Source organism: Elephas maximus, chromosome 11, assembly GCF_024166365.1.
Source record: "Elephas maximus indicus isolate mEleMax1 chromosome 11, mEleMax1 primary haplotype, whole genome shotgun sequence".
In the NCBI taxonomy this organism is placed as follows: domain Eukaryota; kingdom Metazoa; phylum Chordata; class Mammalia; order Proboscidea; family Elephantidae; genus Elephas; species Elephas maximus.
Window position 1 is genome coordinate 114,448,292 of NC_064829.1, and position 21,683 is coordinate 114,469,974.

The following is a 21,683-nucleotide window of genomic DNA, read 5'->3' on the forward strand; positions in this document are numbered from 1 at the left end:
GGGAGCAGTTGACCATCCTGTTTACCTGGCCTTGGAGGGGGCACATGTGTGAGCTCGTGGCCTCCTGTGATGGGCGAGCCTGTACCAACTTGCCCCACCCCCTAGCCTTCCCCAGGGGCCTGGGCAGCACTGGCAAGGGAGGAGGGGTCAGCAAAGTGGCCAGAGCCAGTGGTCAGCACCATGGCCCTCTCCCCCAGTCCCAGCTCGGGGTACAGCATGCGGGCGTCCTCCCTGGTCTCATCCCTGCTCAACAAGTGTGGCTGCTTCTCTATTCGCAGGAGTCCCAGGTCCTCCCACTTGGCACTGCCTCGTATCACTGGGATTCATCGCCTAGCTAGGAGGGGCCAGTATCCACCTGCCTTTCCCAATGTCTCTCAGTCAGTCTCTTCCACCCTCATTCTCCATCCCTCCCCCACACCCACACCCTTCCCTGTGACATCCCTACACTTCTTACCATGTAAACACAATCCCTGTCTGTCCTCCTCAGCTTCTGCCTCCCTGTTATTCCGTCCTGACTTTTTAATGCAATAATAATGGTGGTGGTGATAATAATTATTGTTATCACTATTGTTATTGCAGCTCCAGCTTATGGAGGACTTTCTGTGTGCCCAGCACCAGGCTAAGCACTTGAAGGCTCATACAGCCCTGGAGCTAGGTCCTGTTATTACCTCACTGAGAGAGGTAGACATTGGGGCTCAGGGAGGACATAGCACGTGTGAAGCCAAGGGCCAGTTCCAGACCTGCCTCAGTCCTAAGCTCTGGCCCCCAAGCATTGTCTGGCTCCCAAGCGGTGTCTCATACTTCCTCCTGCCTTTAAATGCCTCCTAGTCGTCTTCTGGGTAGACCCGGTTTTGGTTTTGTCCTGTGAGCAATGTGTGAGGAGAAGGAGGATGACTGGAGTAAATCTGAGCCTTGCAAGATTGGTGGTGGGCTTGCCACTTCCCACTTCCCAGGCCAGGATCATATGGCAAGATGAGGGGCCCTGAGTAGAGCACGTGCTGACTCAGAGACTCCTTCCCAGACTTCCCTTCACAGTGTTTTATATCTGCCTTCTCTGTTACTAATATTTTATATCACTACTGAAAATGGAAAGTCATAAATAGAAAACTAAAAAAACAAACCCAATGCCGTTGAGTCAATTCCGACTCATAGGGACCCTATAAGACACAGTAGAACTGCCCCATGGGATTTCCAAGGAGCGCCTGGTGGATTCGAACTGCTGACCTTTTGGTTAGCAGCTATAGCTCTTAACCACTACGCCACCAGGGTTCCCATAAATAGAAGGTACTGGAAAAATACAGTGGGAAGCAAACAATGGTATTGCGTTACAGTTGGCTGTAGTTCCTGTGCCCTTTGTTAAAAAAGGGAGATTAGCAAATCCAAGAGAGGTGTTCAGGGCACACCAGCACGCAGAGTGTCTTCCTCTTTAATGTAATCACAAGACTTGGAAGAAAATTAAGACGAGCATAAGTTTCTCAATGTGTGATTCAAGATTATTCAACGCCATGTCAACAAACCACCCACACTCTCCCATGTCACCAGTAGCCCATATTTTAAATTCTGGGGAAAAGCGCCTTCAGACATCTCTAGAGCTGAGGAAGCACTTCAGATCAGATCTAAGGCACATTTATTAAATACCCCTTGTTGGGTGCTTTCACACCAGGGTCTCAGTTAATCCTCACTACGACACCAAGAGGTTACAGGTGAGGTAACCAAGGCTCAGAGCAGTTAAACATCACATACAAGATCATCTGTAAAAAGGTCACGGTAAATGGAGCTGTCGGACTTTGGCTCAGGTCTGTGTGGGTCCAGGGCTTTTTCTCCTGTATCACCATGATTTGTTCTTGTATTTAATAACATCTACAACTCTGACATGCCCACGTCATGTCCAGACTCCTCTGGCTTCAGCTTTTCTCTCTAATCCAATACTTTATTCACTCAGCGAATAAGAAAATATACTGAGTACCTACCCTGTACCAAGGAGCCCTGGCGGCATAGTGGTTAAGCATTTGGCTGCTAACCAAAAGGTCAGCAGTTCAAATCCACCAGCTGCTCCCTGGAAACCCTATGGGGCATTTCTCTTGCATCCTGTAGGGTCACTATGAGTTGGAATCAACTCTACGGCAATGGTTTTTTGGTTCCCTGTGCCAAGCCTATTCTACGCACTGGGGATACAGCACAGAACAAGATCAGCAAAACCACTCTACACAGGGAGCTTGCGGTCATCATGGGGGAAGTTAGACTATGAGCATCATACTGTGATGACCCCTATGAATAAAAGCACAGTGGGGTGAGGAAATAGAGGATAATGGACGGGGTATTTTATTAGGGTGGTAAGAAAAAGGTTCTTTGAGCTGAGACCTGAAGGAAGTGAGAGGGCAAGCTATGATGGTTTCTGAGGATAGTGTATTACCAGGAAGAGAGAATAACAGTGCAAAGGCCCTGAGGCAGGAGCCCACTTGGTGTATTTGAGGACCAGTGTGGCAAGAGCAGGGGCGAAATGGAAGGAGTTGAAATCAAAGAAGTAATGGGGACGGACTGTGGGGTCTTAGGGGCTATTGTGAGGGCTCTGAGTTGAGGAAGGCTGTGACCTGACTCAGGTGTTAATGGACTTCCTCTGGGGAGCAGACTGTGCAAGGCTAAGGAATACAGAGGCCATGGAGGAGGCTACTGCAATAGTCCAAGCAGAAAAATCTGGAGGCTGGACCTAAGTATAGCGGTGAGAAGGGGCTTTGGGTCTAGGTGATGTCTCTGTTCTCTTCTATGGGGTCCCAGGCCTCAAACTGGCATCTGCAGACTCACCTTGTCCACAGTGCCCATTACGGAGCCTAGGTTCAAATTCTAGCTCCACCACTTATGAGCTGTGATCTCACCCAGTCTATGCAACAGTTTCCTCATTAGGGATTAATGTGAAGATTAAATGAGGTAATGTATGTAAAGAAGAGAATTCAAGTAAATAGCTTAGAGCAGCTATTTACACACAGGAGCCCTCAATACATGTTCTTGGTAGTGTTGGACATGTTGATGTCATTGGAATGCTTTCTTGGCAATTGTTTAATTTTAACATGCATGCATACTTCTCCTCAAAGAACCAAATGCAAAAACTTATTTTTAAAGAGGACTTATTTTAAAGTAGCCTCATACCCTTACCTGAAGGTCACAGTGAAGCATGCTCCCTTATTAGCAGGGCTTATCAGCGGTAAAGTTCTCTTGAATTGGAGCCCCACCACCACCACTTGCAAGCTGGGTAGCCTCAGGTAACTCTCTCTATTCTCTGAGGCTCAGCTTCATCATGTGTAAGGCGGAATCATCATGGTACCAGTCTCATAGGGTGGCTGTGAGGATGTAATGGATCATATCTGCAAGTGCTTAGCACAAGTGAGTGAGCACCTAATAAAATTTGGCTGTGAGGGTCCCACCCAAGCCCCTCTCCCTATCCTTCAAATTCTGCAGACACTGGCTGTTCTTCTCTTTGTTATTCTCTAGGCTTGCTCCACCTACCTTGGTCCAAGCAGCCTTTTTCTTGCTCACACTTATTCCACAACCTTTCCCAGGACTTCTCAAGCCAGTGGCCTCACCTCTCCTAGTTGCCAGACATTTGTACCTGACCTCGACCTCCCCTCTTGAGCTCTTAGTCTAAGGGGGAAATGGATATTAAACAAATAACTATATAATTACAAATCGTCATAAGTGCAATGAAAAACAAGATCAGTGTGCCAGAGAGAGAATAACAAGGTAGCCCATTGTTCAGGTTGAGTGGTCAAAGTAGCTGAAAACTGAATGGTGGGGACAGAGGAGCATGGTGAGTATTCTAGCAAAACGAACAACACACAAGGCCTTGAAACAGAAGATGGTCATGCATACTTTACCCTTCAAAACCAACTCAAAGCTGTCTTTTCCAAAGCCTCCTAGATTGATCGCTAGTGCATACCAATGATCCCATATACCTTTGGCTCTATTGGACCCACACCCAGGCAAACCCAAGCAAAAATGTGTGTAAAAATAAGATAAATGAAAGCTGATATTTTATTTTTAAAAATTATTCCCTTGAATATTCCCTTTTCAAAAGCATCCACTGTAGGATTCCTTTAAGGAGGGACTCCTCCAGTACATATGAAATGACGTCCAGTGCAGAGGAGACCCTCAACAAATGTTTGATAATATATGACTGGTTCTATTTATTAAAATGCAGGAAACAGATGTCTGCAATTTACTTTAAAATACATTAAAAAAAGAGTATTGATACATAAGGAAAACCATGCAGGAACAAAATGAGGATCTAAAACAAGTGATAAAAAGAAACCAAACAGAAATATTGTGACTAGAAGGGACACTAACTGAAATGGAAGAATTTAAAAACAGATTTGATCAGGCAGAAGAAAGAATCAGTGAATTAGAGGATGAGATAATAGAAATTACAGACTCTGAGGACTAACAAGGACATAGAATCAAGAAGGCTGAGCACAGTTTAATGGAATTGTGGGACGACATCAAAAGACCTGATGTATCATGGGAATTTCAGAAAGACACGAGAGAGAGAAAAGTACAGAAAGAACATTTGAAGAAAAATGACGGAAATTTTTCCCAATCTGACAAAGCACATAAATCTACAAATTCAAGAAGCTCAAAGACCCCTAAGCAGCACAAATCCAAAGAGATCTACCTCAAGACATATCAGAGTCAGGCTCTCAAAAAGTAAGGATAAAGAGAATCCTTAAAGCAGTGAGAGAGAGGCAAACAGTCACATACAAAGGATTCTCAATAAGATTAAGTGTCAATTTTTTTCTCAGAAACATGGAAGCCCAGAAGGCAGTGGAATTATATACTTAAAGTACTGAAAGAAAGAAAGAAAAAAAAAAACTGTCAACCAAGAATACTGTGCCCAGGGAAACTGTCCTTCAAGAATGGGAGTGAAATCAAAACATTCTCAGACAAACGGGAACTGAGAGAGTTTGTATCCACCAGACTAGCACTACAAAAATTACTAATGGGAGTTCTGAAGTTGTAAGGGAAAAGACACTACAAAGAAATTCAAAGCCATACAAAAAAAGAAAGATCCCTAATAAAGGGAATTGCATGGGCAAGTATAAAGGATAGTAATAAGATATTCGTGCTTGATAATTCTAATTGGTCCTTCATGTTTTTTAATAACAAACTATAAAAAGCAAGGATAAAGTTTTGTAACAGGGCACATGAAATATAAAGATGTAATTAGTGATAACGACAAAATGGGGAGAAATGGTACAGGTATAGAATCTCTTGTATGGTACTGAAGTTAAGCTGGTACCAACTTATGCTGTTGTTGTTAGGTATCATTGAGTTGGTTCCTACTCATAACGATCCTATGCACAACAGAACAAAACAGTGCCCTGTCCTGTGCCATCCTCACAATCTTTGTTATTCCTGAGCCCATTGTTGTAGCCACTGTGTCAATCCATCTCATTGAGGGTCTTCCTCTTTTTCTCTACCCTCTACGAAACATGATGTTCTTCTCCAGGGACCGGTCCCTCCTGATAACATGCCAAAAGTATGTGAGATGTAGTCTTGTCATCCTTGCCACCAAGGAGCATTCTGGTCTTTTTCCAAGACAGATTTGTACGTTGTTTTGGCAGTTCACGGTATATTCAATATTCTTCGCCAGCACCAAAACTCAAAGGCATCAATTCTTCCTCAGTCTTCTTTATTCGTTGTCCAGCTTTCACATGTATATGAGGCAATTCAAAACACCATGACTTGGGCCAGGCACACCTTAGTCCTCAAGGTGACGTCTTTGCTTTTCAACACTTTAAAGAGGTCTTTTGCAGCAGATTTGCATGATGCAATGTGTCTTTTGATTTCCTGACTGCTGCTTCCATGTGTGTTCACTGTGCATCCAAGTAAAATGAAATCCTTGACAACTTCAATCTTTTCTCCCTTAACCATGATGTCACTTATTATATCCAGTTGTGAGGATTTTTGCTTTCTCTACATTGAGGTGTAAGCCATACTAAAGGATATAGTCTTTGATCTTCTTCAGTAAGTGCTTCAAGTCCTCTTCACTTTCAGCAAGCAAGGTTGTGTCATCTGCATATCTCAGTTTGTTAATGAGTCTTCTTGCAATCCTGATGCCCCGTTCTTCTTCATATAGTCCAGCTTCTTGGATTATTTGCTTAGCATACAGATTGAATAGATATGGTGAAAGGATGCAACCCCGATACACACCTTTCCTGACTTTAAACCATGCAGTATCCCCTTATTCTGTTTGAACAACTGCCTCTTGGTCCATATACAGATTCCTCATGAGCACAATTAAGAGTCTTGGAGTTCACATTCTCCACAATGTCATCCATAATTTGTTATGATCCACACAGTTGAATGCCTTAGCTTCCAGACTATGGCAGACTAGGAAGAAGGACCCAGCAGTCTACTTCTGAAAAGAATTAGCCAGTGAAAACCCTATGAATAGCAGCAGAATATTGTCTGATAGAGTGCTGGAAGATGAGCCCCTCAGGTTGGAAGGCACTCAAAATATGACTGGGGAAGAGCTGCCTCCTCAAAGTAGAGTCGACCTTAATGACATGGATGGACTCAAGCTTTCGGAACCTTCATTTGCTTATGTGGCATGACTCAAAATGAGAAGAAACAGTGGCAAACATCCATTAATAATCAGAACATGGAATGCGTGAAGTACTAATCTAGGAAAATTGGAAATCATCAAAAATGAAATGGAATGCATAAACATCCATATCTTGGGCATTAGTGAGCTGAAATGGACTAGTATTGGTCATTTTGAATTGGATGATCATAAGGTCTGTTATGCCAGGAATGACAACTTGAAGAGGAATGGTGTTCCATTCATCATCAAAAAGAACATTTCTAGATCTACCCTGAAATACAACGTTGTCATTGATAGTATAATATCCATACGTCTACAAGGAAGACCAGTTAATACAACTATTATCCAAATTTACACACCAACCACTAAGGCCAAAGATGAAGACATTGAAGATTTTTATCAGCTTCTGCAGTGTGAAATTGGTTGAACATGCAATCAGGATGCACTGATAACTACTGATGTTTGGAATGAGAAAGTTGGAAACAAAGAAGAAGGGACAGCAGTTGGAAAACATGGCCTTGGTGATAGAAACAATGCCAGAGATCACATGATTCAATTTTACAAGACCAATGACTTCTTCACTGCAAATACCTTTTTTCACCAACATAAATGGCAACTATACACGTGGACCTTGCCAGATGAAATGCACAGGAATCAAATCAACTACATATGTGGAAAGAGATGATGGAAAAGCTCAATATCATCTGTCAGAACAAGGCCAGGGGCCGACTGGGAATCAGACCATAAAGTACTCATATGCAAGTTCAAGCTGAAATGGAAGAAAATTAGAATAAGTCCACGAGAGCCAAAATACGACTTTGAGTATATCCCACCTGAATTTAGAGACCATCTCAAGAATAGATTTGAAGAGTTGAACACTAATGACCAAAGTTGTGGAATGACATTGAGGACATCATACATGCAGAAAGCAGGACATCATTTAAAAGACAGGAGAGAAAGAAAAGACCTAAATGGATGTCAGAAGAGACTCTAAAACTTGCTTTTGAACGTTGAGTATCTAAAGCAAAAGGAAAAAATGATGAAGTAAAAGCGCTGAACAGAACATTTCAAAGGGTGGCTCAACAAGACAAAGTAAAGTATTAGGATGACATGTGCAAAGACCTGGTGATAGAAAGCTAAAGGGAAGAACATGCTCAGCATTTCTGAAGCTGAAAGAACTGAAGAAAAAATTCGAGCTTCGAATTGCAATATTGAAAGATTCTACAGGGAAAATATTAAACGACACAAGAGGCATCAAAAGAAGGTGGAAGGAATGCACAGAGCCACTATACCAAAAAGAAGTGGTTGATGTTCAGCCATTTCAGGACGTAACACACAATCAGGAACCGACGGTCCTGAAGGAAGAAGTCCAAGCTGCACTGAAGGCATTGGTGAAAAACAAGGCTCCAGGAATTGACAGAATACCAGTTGAGATGTTTCAACAAACAGATGCAGCCCTGGAAGTGCCCCCTTGTCTATGCCAAGAAATTTGGAAGACAGCTACCTGGCCAACCAACTGGAAGAGATCCATGTTTATGCCTATTCCCAAGAAAGGTGATCCAACCAAATGCAGAAATTGTCAAACAATATCATTAATATCACATGCAAGCAAAATTTTGCTGAAGATCATTCAAAAGCAGCTGCAGCAGTATAACACCAGGAAATTACCAGAAATTCAAGCCAGATTTAGAAGCAGATGTAGAACGAGGGATATCATTGCTGATGTCAGATGGATCCTGGCTGAAAGCAGAGTATACCAGAAAGATGTTTACCTGTGTTTTATTGACTATGCTAAGGCATTCTACTGCTAACTTACTCTGGGATGTTATAAATAAAAACTGTTAAGTGTAATATTCATAGTAACCATGAAGAAAATATCTGAAAATTATACACAAAAGGAAAGGAAAAGGGAAGCAAAATGGCTCACTACAATAAACCAACAACACCCAAAAGCAAGCAGTAATAAAGGAAAAAGACAAAGAAGGCTGAAGACACACAAAAACCAAATAACAAAATGTTAGAAGTAAGTCCCTTCTTATTGTTAATTACGGTGAAAGTAAATGGACTGAATGCTCCAGCCAAAAGATGGAGAATGGCAGAAAAGATTTAAAAAGAAAAAAAAGATCCAACCGTGCACTGTTTACAAGAAACACACCTGACACTCAAGGACACAAACAGGTTAAAAGTGAAAAGATAGGAAAAAATATTCCATGCAACAAATAACCAAAAGAGCTGGGGTGGCAATCTTAATATCAGACAAAGTAGACATTAAGCCAAAATACGTTCGAAGAGATGAAGGCAGACGTGATATAGTGATAAAAGGGTCATTTCATCAAGAAGAATTAACAGTCATGAATGTATATGCACCCAACACTGAAGCACCTAAATATATAAAGCCCACACTGATATAATTGAAGAGAAAAATAGATAGCACTGAGGCTTCAGTAGACCACTTTCAATATTGGGCAGAACATCCAGAAAGAAGGTCAACAAGGAAACAGAGGACATGAATGACACTATGAACCAACTAGACTTAACAGACATATAGAACACTCCATCCAAAAACAGCACAAAATACGTTCTACTCCAGTGCACATGGATCTTTTTCCAGGATAGACCACATGTTAGGTCACCAAGTAAGTCTTGAAAAATTTTAAAAAGATTGAAAGCATACTAAGTATTTTCTCTGACCACAACACAGTGAAGCTAGAAATCAACAAAGGGGGGAAAAATGGAAAATACACAAACATATGGAAATAAACGCTACACTATTAAACTACCAATGGGTCAAGAAAGAAATCTAAAGAGAAATCATAAATTTCTTCGTTGTTGTTAGGTGCCGTTGAGTTGGTTCTGACTCATAGCAACTCCATCTACAACAGAACGAAACACTGCCCAGTCCTGAGCCTCCTCACAATCGTTGTTATGCTTGAGCCCATTGTTGCAACCACTGTGTCAATCCATCTTATTGAAGGGCTTCCTCTTTTCTGCGCACCCTCCACTTCAAGAAGCATGATGTCTTCTCCAGGGACTTGTCCCTCCTGATAACATGTCCAAAGTATGTGAGACAGTCTCGCCATCCTCCCTTCTAAGGAGCATTCTGGCTGTACTTCTTCTAAGACGGATTTGTTCATTCTTCTGGCAGTTCATAGTATATTCAATATTCTTTGCCAGCACGTAGTTCAAAGGCATCAATTCTTCTTTGGTCTTTCTTACTAGTTGTTCAGCTTTTGCACACATATGAGGCTATTGAAAACACCACGGCTTGAGTCAGGCGCACCTTAGTCCTTAAAGTAACATCTTTGCTTTTCAACATTTTAAAGAGGTCTTTTGCAGCAGAATCAAGTGAAAATGAAAGCACAACATACCAATACTCATGGGATTCAGTGAAGGCAGTACTAACTTACAGCAATAAATGCCTACATTTAAAAAGTAAAAAGATCTCAAATCAACATCCTAACCCAACAACATGAGGAACCAGAAAGAGAAAACTAAGCCTAAACCTACAAAAAGAAAAGAAGTAACAAAGATCAGAGCAGAAATACATGAAATCAAAAACAGAAAAACAGTAGAGAATCAACAAAACCAGAAGTCGGTTCTTTGAAAAGATCCATAAAATTGACAAACCTTTAGCTAGACTGACAAAGAAAAAAGAGAAAGAAAAGATGCAAATAACCAAAATAAGAAATGAAAGAGGAGACGTTCCAACTGATCTGTCTTAGTTATCCAGTGCTGTTATAACAAATACCACAACGGGGTGGCTTTAACAAACAGAAATTTATTCTCTCACAGCTTAGGAGTCTAGAAGTTCGAATTCAGAGTTCCAGCTCTAGGGGAAGGCTTTCTCTGTCTGTCTGCTCTGGAGGAAAGTCTTCTCTCTTCGGAGCTTCTGCTCCTGGGCGATCTTCACGTGTCTTGGAATGTGTCTCCCTCCATCTCTCCTCTGCTCGCTTGTTTAGTCTCTTTTATATCTCAAATGAGATTGACTCAAGAAACACCCTACACTAATCCTGCCGCATTAACATAACAAAGCCAGTCTATTCTCCAATGGGATTATAATCACAGGCATAGACGTTAGAATTTACAACACATATATTTGGGGAACATAATTCAATCCATAACGTGACCCAAAAGAAATAAAGAGAATTACGACAGAATATTATGAACAACTGTACGACAACGAACTAGATAACCTGGATGAAATGCACAAATTCTCAGGTGCACACAACCTACCCAAACTGACCCAGGAGGAAATAGTCTCAACAGACCCCTAACAAGTGAAGAGATTGAATCAGTGATCCAAAACCTTCCAACAACAAAAAAAGTCTTGGTCCAGATGGCTTTACTGAGAAATTCTAGCAAACATTTAGAGAAGAATTGACATCAATCCTCTTTAAACTCTTCCAAAAGATAGAGAAGGAAGAAATACTTCCTAATTCATTCTATGAAGCAAACATAACCCTGATAGCAAAACAAGACAAAGACACCACAAGAAAAAACTACAGTATAGATGCAAAATCCTGAACAGACTAGTAGGGAACAGACTCCAATAGCATGCTAAAAGAGTCATACACCATGACCAAAGGGAATTTATTCCAGGACTGCAAGAATGGTTCACATCAGAAAATCAATCAACATAATACGCCACATCAATAGGACAAAGTAAAAGCACCACAGGATCAACTCTATGGATGCAGAAAACACATTTGATAAAATCTAACCCGCTTTCTTGATGAAAGCCCTCAAAAAGATTAGAGCAGAATAGAAGTTCCTCAATATGATTCAAGGCGTATATGAAAAACCAACAGTCAACATTACACTAAATGGAGAAATATTGAGATTTTCCCCTTGAAACTGGGATGAGACAAGGGTGCGCATTCTCACTTTTTCTATTCAGTACTGTATTAAAAGTCCTAGCCAGAAAAATAAGGTAAGAAAAAGAAATAAAAGTTATCCATATTGGAAAAGAAGTAGTAAAATTATCTCTATTCACAAATGACATGATCCTATAAATAGAAAATGCCAAAGAATCTGCGAGAAAACTTGTAGAACTAATAGAAAAATTTAGCAAAGTTGCAGGGTACAAGGTCAACCAATAAAAATCAGTTGAGTTTCTATACACCAGCAATGAGAATTCTGAAAGAGAGACTAGAAAAACAATTCCATTTACAATAACATCTAAGAGAATAAAATACCTAGCAATAAATTTAAGCATGGATGTGAAAGATTTATACAATGAAAATTATAAAACACTGTTGCAAGAGATTAAAGAAGACTTAAATAAAAGGAAAGATGGTTCCGTGTTCACGGATTGGAAGATTGAATATTGTCAAGAAGTCAATACTACATTGATCTATAGATTCAACAACACAATTGTGATCAAAATACCAACAGCCTTCTTTACAGAAATGGAAAAACCAATCCTCAACTTTATATGAAATGGCAAGAGGGCCCCAAATAGCTAAAGCAATGTTGAAAGAGAAGAACAAAGTAGGAGGACTCACACTTCCTGATTTTAAAACAATATAGAGTTACAGTAATCAAAACAGCCTGGTACTGGTATAACAATAGACACATAGACCAATGGAATAGAATTGAGAGTTCAGAAATAAACCCACACATCTATGGTCAACTGATTTTTGACAAGGGTACTAAGTCCATTCGATGGGGAAAGAAGAGTCTCTTCAATGAATACTATCGGGAAAATTGGATTTCCACATGCAGGAAAATCAGACAGGGCCTTGCTTCACAACACACCAAAAAAAAAGATTCAAAATGGATTAAGGACCTAAATTTGCAAACTAAAGCCATAAAATTCTTAGAAGAAAATGCAGGTGCAACGATGTCAGGCCTAGCTTGTAACAATGGATTATCTAATATAATAACAAAAGCACAAAGAGCAAAAGACAAAATAAATATATGGGACCTTATAAAAATTAAAAGCTTATGTTCCTCAAAAGAATACCAAAAAAGTGAAAAGACAAGCTACCGGCTGGAGAATATCTTTGGAAACCATATATCTGACAAGAATCTAAAAACCAAAATGTATATATTCACAACAACAAAAAGACAAATAGCCCAATCAAAAAATGGGCAAAGAACTTGAATAAACATTTCACCAAAGAGGGCATTCAAATGTCCACTGAACACATGAAAAGAAGCTCGGTGCCATTATCCACCAGAGAGATACAAATCAAAACCACAATAAGATATGATTTCACTCCCACTAGGATTGCTAGGAGACCTGGTGGTGCAGTGGGTAAGAACTTGGCTGCTAACCAAGGTCAGCAGTTCAAATCCACCAGCTGCTCCTTGGAAACCCTATGGGGCGGCTCTACTCTGCCCTTTTAGGCTTGCTATGAGTTGGAAGCAACTCGACAGCAATGAGTTTGTTTCTTTGGTTTTGGCTTTAGGATGGCTAAGATTAAAAAAGAAAATAACAAGTGTTGGGGAGGATGTAGGAAATTGGAACCTTTATTGCTGATGGGAATGCAAAATGGCACAGCCATTGTGGAAAACACTGTGGCAGTTCCTCAAAAAACTAAAACTAGAACTACGTATGGCCCAGGGATTCCACTCCTTGGTATATACCCAAAAGAATGGAAAGCAGAGGCTCAAACAGATACTTGTATACCAATGTTCATCGTAGCACTAGCCACAATAGTCAAAAAGAGGGAAACAACCCAAATGCTCACCAGTAGATGAATGGATAAACAAAATGTGAGGCACACATACTCAGCCAGTACGAGAAACGAAGTCTGGATACACTTTACAATACAGATGAAGCTTGAAGACATGATGGTGAGTGAAATAAACTGATCATAAAAGGACAGATATTGTACGCCATCACTTGTATAAAAAGACAAGAACAGCCAAACGTGTGGAGACCAATGTTTGTTAGTGCTGCCAAGGGTGGGAGGAAGGGAGGACGGGCGATTGTTGCTATGGAGCGCTGAATTTCAGTTTACAGTGTTGGAAAAATCGCATTGATTAAGGGTAGGATTGCACAGCCAATTAATGTAATTGCTGTCAATAAGTTATACACCTGTAAAAAGTCGAATAGGCAAAAATTGTGATAGATGTATTTATGACAAAAAAAAGAGTAGCTGCTGAGGCAGCTTGTGTACAACCAAACACCTCATGGGATTTTGTTCCTTGGTTTGGAGGTTTACAGTCATGGTTTCATGGAACATCCCAGCTAATTGGCCTAAACATCACGTTTACTTCTTCTGTTCTACCTCCTAGTTCGTTGCGTAGTGCCTGGGGTTGTTAAAAGCTTGCAAGCAACCATCCAAGGTACAATTGGTCTTTATTTGTCCAAGGTGGCAGAAGAAGAAAGGGAGTCAGGAGTAGGAGGAAGAAATGGAATGTGTGTCTAATTACCTCCATAAACAACTGCTGCCTTTTCCATGAGACCAGAAGAGCTGGATCATGTCCAGCTATCATTAGTGAACATTTTGATCGAAGTTCTATAGCAGAATCATGATCAAAAGGGGGGAGATAAAGAACAAAATTTCAAATTCTCACAGAATCCAAACTTTCTGGTTTGAAAGGTTAGATAGGAGACCTGGGGTGGGGGCAGTAAGTTTAATGGGGGAGGAACAACTCAGAAAATAAAGGTGAGAATGGTTGCACAACTCAAAGAATGTAATCAGTGTCACCAAATTGTACGTGTTGAAATTGTTGAATTGGTGTATATTCTCCTGTGTATATTCTCAACAACAAAAATTTAAAAAATTTCAAGTGTATTGATACATGGGTAGGTGGATAAGTGCGTAATAACGCAAATACAGTAAAATGGCAATAGCAGAATCCAGGTGGCGGATATACAGATATTCACTGTAAAATTCATATTTGCAGTATGTTTGAAATTTTTTCAAAATCAAATATTGCAGGTGGAGAGGAGGGACATATGTGATATGACATTCTACAAATAAGGGAAAATGCAGTGCATATAAGGTGCCAAGACATCACCTTTATTGCATAAGTGACCCCCATGCGTCACTTAATCGTTATGGATGCATTGCTTTTATTTTTTTCATGTTGTTTTTGTGTCTCCTTAGGAAACTATTAATTCCCCAAGGGAAGAACACCTTGTCTCTTATTTTGGTCCCAGGGGTTGATGGAACTTTGGAGCTGGAAGCCATGTTTGCAGCACTCCATGCAGACCCTTCCCCGCTTTCTAGCTGAGGAAATTGTGGCCCCAGAGGGGAAGTGAGCTGCCCACAGGCACTGGGTCCTGATTGGAACACGGGACTCCCAGCACCAGGCCAGTGTTTGGGGTGTGTTTGGAGAGACAGGAAGGGTGACGCCCAGGTTCTGGTAGGGAACAGGGAATGAGATCCAGGCCTGCCGCCTTCTCACAATGACCTCAGTGGACAAGCGCTCTTGTTTCTCAGAGGCTCAGTTTCCTCATCCATATGACGGGAATACTAAAAGGACTTCTGTCATTGAGTTGTTGGACACTTTAATGGTGAGACTATGGACAGCCCTTCGCACGGGCCTCGGACCTAGTAGGTGCCCTGTACGTAGTAGTTGGGCTTTTAGTCATTCCCAGACCTGAAAACAGGGCCATGTCTCCATTCGTGTCATTGGTAGAGAGGCCCTCCCTCCTTGTTGCCCTGCCCTCTCCCTCTCCCCTGAGAGGGTCTCTCACTTGTGTCTGTTTCCCCTTTCCTTAATCACTGACTTCCCATCCCAACTGACGCCAAACAGAAACCAGCCCCCGTATCTACAGAATGTCCTTTGCCTCTCTCAGACTCTTTCTCTCCCTCCACTTACTGACTGTGGCCTTGCTCATGTTTCTATTCCATGTAAGCCTCTGTGTACTATAAAATGGGGCAGTAACAGTACCTCTCACCTCACTGGGAGGTTGGGAGGATTCGGTGATATTGTGCGTGTGAGGTGCACTGCAGGGAGCTGGGCGTGTCTTACCCACCCAGTAAATACAAGCTATTACTGTTCCTCTGGAGTCACGCCCCTCAACAAGGAAGCTACCCCTTGGGCTCACCTAGGCTCCGGCTGTTCTCTCTGGGGCTTCGCTCCCCACTGCCAGCCTGAGGTAGTTTTCCTTGCATGGCTGCTCCTCCCAGCCCCAAGCATGGGCTTCGGACACTTCCAGAGCATGCCTGATCCCTGTTAACCACCCTCTCAGACCTCATCAGCCTGAAATCTCCAGCTCAGCCCACACTGGGCTTCAGACCCCTACTCCTTCAGTGGGTAACGAGGAGCAGAAGGACACACACCCCAAATCCCACCTTAGGGAGCACAATGGCCCATGAGGAGACAGTGCATCACAGTTCAGTGTGTCGTTTATTCATTTACACATTTACTCTTCAGTCCAGCCCCCACGAGGGATGGCAGAACCCCCCTTCCCCCACCCCCCAGCTCCTCCAGGTCATTTCAGCGGCTATGACAACAGGAACATCAATCTGCTCAGCAAGGCCAGGCATCAGTTTAAGGGATGATGTTGGTGACGCTCTGGGAGAGAGCAGAGAGGGAATGAATGTAGGGTCCCAGAGCACACAGTCATGAAGGGGACCAAGACACCCCCTCCCCAAGAGAAGCGAGAGGGAGACTGGCCACCTGGCCCAGGAATTGCTTGTGTTCGGGGACCACCTGAAGAAGCTGGCACCTGGATCTGGGAAGAATGCGGAGCTGGCCCTCCCAGGCAGAGGCACTGAGGCCTCTGTAGGAACCAGGAAGGGAATTAATTTCTCACGTTCCTTTGGGAATTCTGTGAAAGTTGGGAAGAAAAGCCAGGAAGGATGTCCGCCTCCTGCTGACTGGTCTAGCTCAAACTTCCTTTTATTTCAGTCAGTGAAACGCTCTGTCCCCGAGAAAGGCCTTGTCTAGAAACGGAGCCTAGAGGACCCACACAAATGCAAGGCCATAGTTTATTAACCCCAGCACTGACCTCAAATCCACCCCTTCTTCACACAACCCAGCCTTATCCCTAGCTCAGGTGGATCCCTGTCCTTAACTTATCCCCAGACACTCGTCTGTTCCGCCTCAAAGGACCCCATCTTACCCCATCCAAACCACTTGCCATGGAGGCAATTGTGACTCATGGCAACCCCATGTGTGTCAGGCTAGGACTGTGTTCTGTAAGGTTTTCAATGGCTGGTTTTTCAGAAAGAGATCACCGGCCCTTCCTTCCAAGGCACCTGCGGGTGGACTTGAGCCTCTAACCTTCTGGTCAGCAGCCAAGCACATTGACCATTTGCAGCATCCAGGGACGACTCCCGCCCCCACAGCGTGAGGATAAACAGGGCATGCCTTTCCCTTCCAGGTGGCAGCCCACAGAGCTGTTACACACCCTCACCGCTGTGGCCCAGTCACAGGCGGCCAATGTACTAAATGCAGAGTCAGAACTTCCCCTTGGGCCCAGAGCGAGGACCTGGATTCCATAGGAGCTTCTGTGGTGGAGGGAGGGCTCCTCCCAACCATAAAGAGGACAGAACCACGGGGTCCCGTCAGCCAGCATGTAGATGCCAGGCAGTAGGGGAGGACAGCAGAGGTCTTCATACTAGGGAGGGAGGCAGCCAGCCACTGGGACTCAGATGAGAGATGATGAGGAGGGATGAGGAGGGATGGCAGGCTTGGGGGGGTTCAGCAGCCTCTCCCTCCGTCCCTGACTCCCAGAAGTCTTTCCTCCCAGCTTGTGTCTGCCTCAATGAGAAAGGAAAGCACCCAAAAGAAGAAGTCAGAGCAAAGAGCAGGTGAAGAAAGAGAGGGCCAGGGCTGGGCAAGCAGGCTGGGTGACCTCTGCAAAGGCTGAGAGTCTGCCTGCAATGACGCTGTCCGTGGATAAGCAGTGGGAAGTGGGTGTAAGGGCTCCTCCCAAGATGGAGATCAGAAAGTAGAAGCCATGCGGCACTCACCCTCCACAGAGCTGGAAAGTTGATGAAGGGCTTGTTGACCGAGGCCTGGAATTCAAGGACACAAGAGGGTCAGTCTCCAGCATCCATCCCACCACCACCCCAGTGGCCTCCATACACCCCATCTCCAAGCCCAGGCTCTTCTTGGGTGACTTACTCCGGATGACAGGGTTGTGGTTCCAGCCCCTCCGTGAGGGCTGGTGGGTCTGCCTTGCTGACCGCCCTGTGAACAAACGCCAGACCAGCATTACAACCCCCTTAGCCCTTGAGGGTCTCCTTCTCCTGACTGATCTGCTCCCTTCTAGCGTGACTGGGCTTGAGGACAGGGTGGGGAGGTAGGCTTAACTCCCCCTCCCCCAACTGTCCAGAAAGGAATCTCAAGGGAATTAATTTCTCACATTCCTTTGGGAATTCTGTGAAAGTTGGGAAGAAAAGCCAGGAAGGATGTCCGCCTCCTGCTGACTGGTCTTGCCCAAACTTCCTTTTATTTTAGTCAGTGAAATGCTCTGTCCCCGAGAAAGGCCTTGTCTAGAAACGGAGCCTAGAGGACCCACACAAATGCAAGGCCATAGTTTATTAACCCCAGCGCTGACCTCAAATCCACCCCTTCTTCACACAACCCAGCCTTATCCCTAGCTCAGGTGGATCCCTGTCCTTAACTTATCCCCAGACACTCCGCAGTGGCTCTCCAGTAGCAACCCTGCTTCCAGTCACTGTTGTCAGCCTCAAACCCCTAAAAGACGGCTCTCTCCCGGACCTCCTCCATCTGTCCCGCAGTTTGATTCAGACTCCTCCGCCTTACCACGCACACTTCCAACGGAGTCGCTTCCTCCTCACCCACTCATCCCTGGCTCCCTGCCTGGCAGCAGACATGGTTCTGGCCGGTGAGGCTTGGGCCAAGCCCCAAGATGTCACATCTTGCTGATCCCAAAACTCCTCACGGAAATTGGGGAATTGCCGATCCAGGAGCCAGCCTTCTCCTATTCCCCAAGCGCCCTCCTTGGTACCTGTTCTGTTGTGATTGGTGCCACTTGCCTGTCCTGGACTCCTGTATCTGTTCCCTCTACATAAATGGGTGTTGGGAATCCTCCAGGAGGTCTCCCAGTCTGGCAGTGTGGAGGGTGAGAAAGAACCCTGACCTGTGATTTGCCAGATCTGGGTCCTAGCCACATGACTGACCTTGGCAAATCTGAGCCTCAGTTTCCTTACCTGGTCATCAGAGAGTCAGCACCCTCACCCTGACTACCTCAAAAGGTTGTTGTGAAGATTAGACAGACTAGAGCTTATCTCAAAAAGCTGTTTCCCATGTTCACTCTTATCCTCTGGGTGTTTTCAACACTCATTCAGCTTATACTATAAAGATCTTGGTCTCGGTGACAGTTTTCTGTTCCCGGCAGAGGTTTCATGTTCCTCGCTTTAGACCTCCTTAACTAGGTAGAGGCGGGCAGCTCCCTAAGGTGGGACTGGGTCCCTTCCACCCTGTCCAATATGGGGCTTTGTATATAAGATGGCTTAGTCACCAGATGACCACCAGCTCCCTTGTAAGGGAGATGGAAAAGGAAGAGGGGGAACAGTTACATAGCTGCCCAAACTTCTTTTCTTTCCCCAAATGTCCCAAGGGTTTAACCTCCCCCTCTCGCAGCCCACTTCTCCCCAGTTTCCCAACCCCGTTCACCTACATTCAGCAGCTGGTTGGCCTCCTTGCCAGCTTGGTTGGCCCCATTATGAATATTCTGCTTCAACCTGTCCGCCTCCTTCCCAGCCTGGCCAGCAGCATGGTGGACACCTTGGCCAAGTTTCTCCGCTTCCTTTCCGGCCTGGCCAGCAGCGTAGTTGACCCCTTGGCCAAATTTCTCTGCCTCTTTCCCGGCCTGGTGGACCCCATCATGGACCCCTTGGATCACTTTGTCTGCTTCCTTTCCGGCCTGTTCAACGGCATGGTGAACATCCTGGCCAAACTTCTCCACTTCCTTCCCAGCCTGGTTAACTCTGTTATGTACCCTTTGGACCACTTTGTCTCCCTCTTTCCCAGCCTGACCTGCAGCATGGTGGACACCCTGACCAAACTTCTCAGCCTCCTTCAAGGCCTCATTGACCCCCTGGTGGACTCCCTGGCCGAACTTCTCTGCCTCCTTCCCAGCTTGCCCAGCAGAATGGTGAACTCCCTGACCAAACTTCTCTGCTTCCTTCAAGGCCTCATTGACTCCATGGTGGGCCCCCTGACCCAGCTTCCCTGCCTCGTTCCCAGCCTGCCCTACGGCATGGTGGGCCCCCTGACCCAGCTTCCCTGCCTCGTCCCCAGCCTGCCCTACGGCATGGTGGGCCCCCTGGCCCAGCTTCCCTGCCTCGTCCCCAGCCTGCCCTACGGCATGGTGGGCCCCCTGACCCAGCTTCCCTGCCTCGTTCCCAGCCCGCCCTACGGCATGGTGGGCCCCCTGATTCAGCTTCCCTGCCTCGTTCCCAGCCTGCCCTACGGCATGGTGGGCCCCCTGGCCCAGCTTCCCTGCCTCGTCCCCAGCCTGCCCTACGGCATGGTGGGCCCCCTGGCCCAGCTTCCCTGCCTCGTCCCCAGCCTGCCCTACGGCATGGTGGGCCCCCTGGCCAAGCCTCCCCACTTCACTCCCCACCTGGGTGACCCCATGATGGGCCCCCTGGATCACTTTGTCTGCCTCCTTCCCAACCTGTCCAGCAGCATTGTTGACCCCATGGCCAAACTTCTCTGCTTCCTTTCCTGCTTGTCCGACGCCATTGTTGATGCCCTTGTCCGGCTCCTTGCCAGCATAGTTCCCCATGTTGCTAAGTCCATTAAAAACCTTCTCCACTTCTCTTCCAGCTTGAGTGATTCCATTATTGATGCCTTCCAGGGCTTTGTCCACCTCTCTCCCTGCATTGCTCAGCCCTCGGTTTATCCCTTCAATGACCTTCTCAATGGGGTCATTGTTGGCTGCCCATCCAGGCAGGGCTCCCAATAGCAGTAGGAGGGAGCAGGATCTCACCAAAATGGCAGGATGCATATTGTTGGGAAGGTGAGAAGAATTCAGAGAGGAGCCAGGGAAGCAAGGCTCCTATTTATTCTCCGCCTCCCTCCTTCTCCTCCACCCCTCATGACTCAATTACCCCTGTGAGGCACTGACTTGGTCCCCAGTCAAGGAGGTATTTCCCAGGGAGATTGGGGTTGAGCAACGAGGAGAAGGAGGAGGAGAGGATGAGTCATAAATGGAGAAAAAAAACCTGGCATCTTTCCTCCTTCCCTGCTCAGGCCCTCCACCCCAGAGCCTAGATGTCTGCCCTTCCAATCACCTCCTCTTTTCATTCTTCACCCACTATCCAGGCTTCCTCTCTCTCAACTCCGCCTTCAATCTTCCTCCATCCCTGGGACCCAGGCCTGGTTCTTTAACACCTTCACTCCTCTGGAGGGATCTAAGTATCCAGCTTCCCCAGCAGTAAGAGTCTGGAAGGCGGGTGGGGGGTACAGGGAAGTTGAGGGGAGGCGGAGAGTACTCTGGGTGAGTTGAGAGAGTCATCAGAACTTTTTCTTGTTCATGTTGACACCCCAACACATATCCCTACTTACTGTACTCCAGCCACACTGGTCTTCTCCCTACTCCTCGGATACATCAGGCTCATTCCTGCTTCATGGTTTGTGGCTTTTGCACTTACCATTCTCTCTGCCTGGAATGCAGAACCCATATTTTGATATGGCTGGCTCCTGGTTAAGAGCTCGACTGCTAACCAAAAGGTGGGCAGTTCCAAACCACAAGCTGCTCATTGGAAACCCTATGGGGGCAGTTCTACATTGTCCTTCAGGGTCACTATGAGTTGGAATCAACTCGACAGCAATGGGCTTGGTTTTTTGTTTTGTTTTGTTTTGTTTTGGTTTTGGCACCTCTTTATTCTGTTCTTAGGGCTATTCTGTTCTTGGCTCAAATGTCACCTTCTCAAAATAAACCTTCCTTGACCACCCAGCCCTCATTTATACTCTGTAATATCATCCTGTTGTTTTCACAGCACTTATCGCCATCAGAAATCACCTTTATATTTTATGCCCATCTCACCTACCAGACTGTAAACTTCCTGCGGACAGGGCACTTGTCTGTGTTGATCACTGCTATATGCCAGCTGCTAGAGCATTGCCTGGGGAGTCAATAAATAGTTATAGATTGAACAAATGGATGGGTTAAAAGAAGCTAAGGGAAGAGAGGACAAGC

General features: G+C 45.0%; 1 protein-coding gene across 1 annotated transcript; it reads right to left on the reverse strand.

The window, feature by feature from the left end:
• Positions 1-15,991: 15,991 nt before the first annotated feature.
• SBSN (suprabasin) lies at positions 15,992-20,532 on the reverse strand. Its single transcript, XM_049901471.1, has 4 exons — positions 19,155-20,532; positions 17,633-17,698; positions 17,479-17,523; positions 15,992-16,075 (listed from the first exon to the last, which is right to left on the reverse strand). The coding sequence occupies exons 1-4, from the start codon at positions 20,487-20,489 to the stop codon at positions 16,052-16,054; spliced, it is 1,470 nt and encodes a 489-aa protein (XP_049757428.1). The 5' UTR covers positions 20,490-20,532; the 3' UTR covers positions 15,992-16,051.
• Between the last annotated feature and the right edge of the window lie 1,151 nt (positions 20,533-21,683).

Excerpts from the sequence above, each read along its gene's own strand:
- SBSN (XM_049901471.1), bottom strand. The coding sequence starts at position 20,489 with ATGCATCCTGCCATTTTGGTGAGATCCTGCTCCCTCCTACTGCTATTG. Across the intron at positions 17,699-19,154 it reads AGGCCAACCAGCTGCTGAAT|GGCGGTCAGCAAGGCAGACC; the intron begins GTAGGTGAACGG and ends GTTTGTTCACAG. Across the intron at positions 17,524-17,632 it reads CCACAACCCTGTCATCCGGA|GCCTCGGTCAACAAGCCCTT; the intron begins GTAAGTCACCCA and ends CTTGAATTCCAG.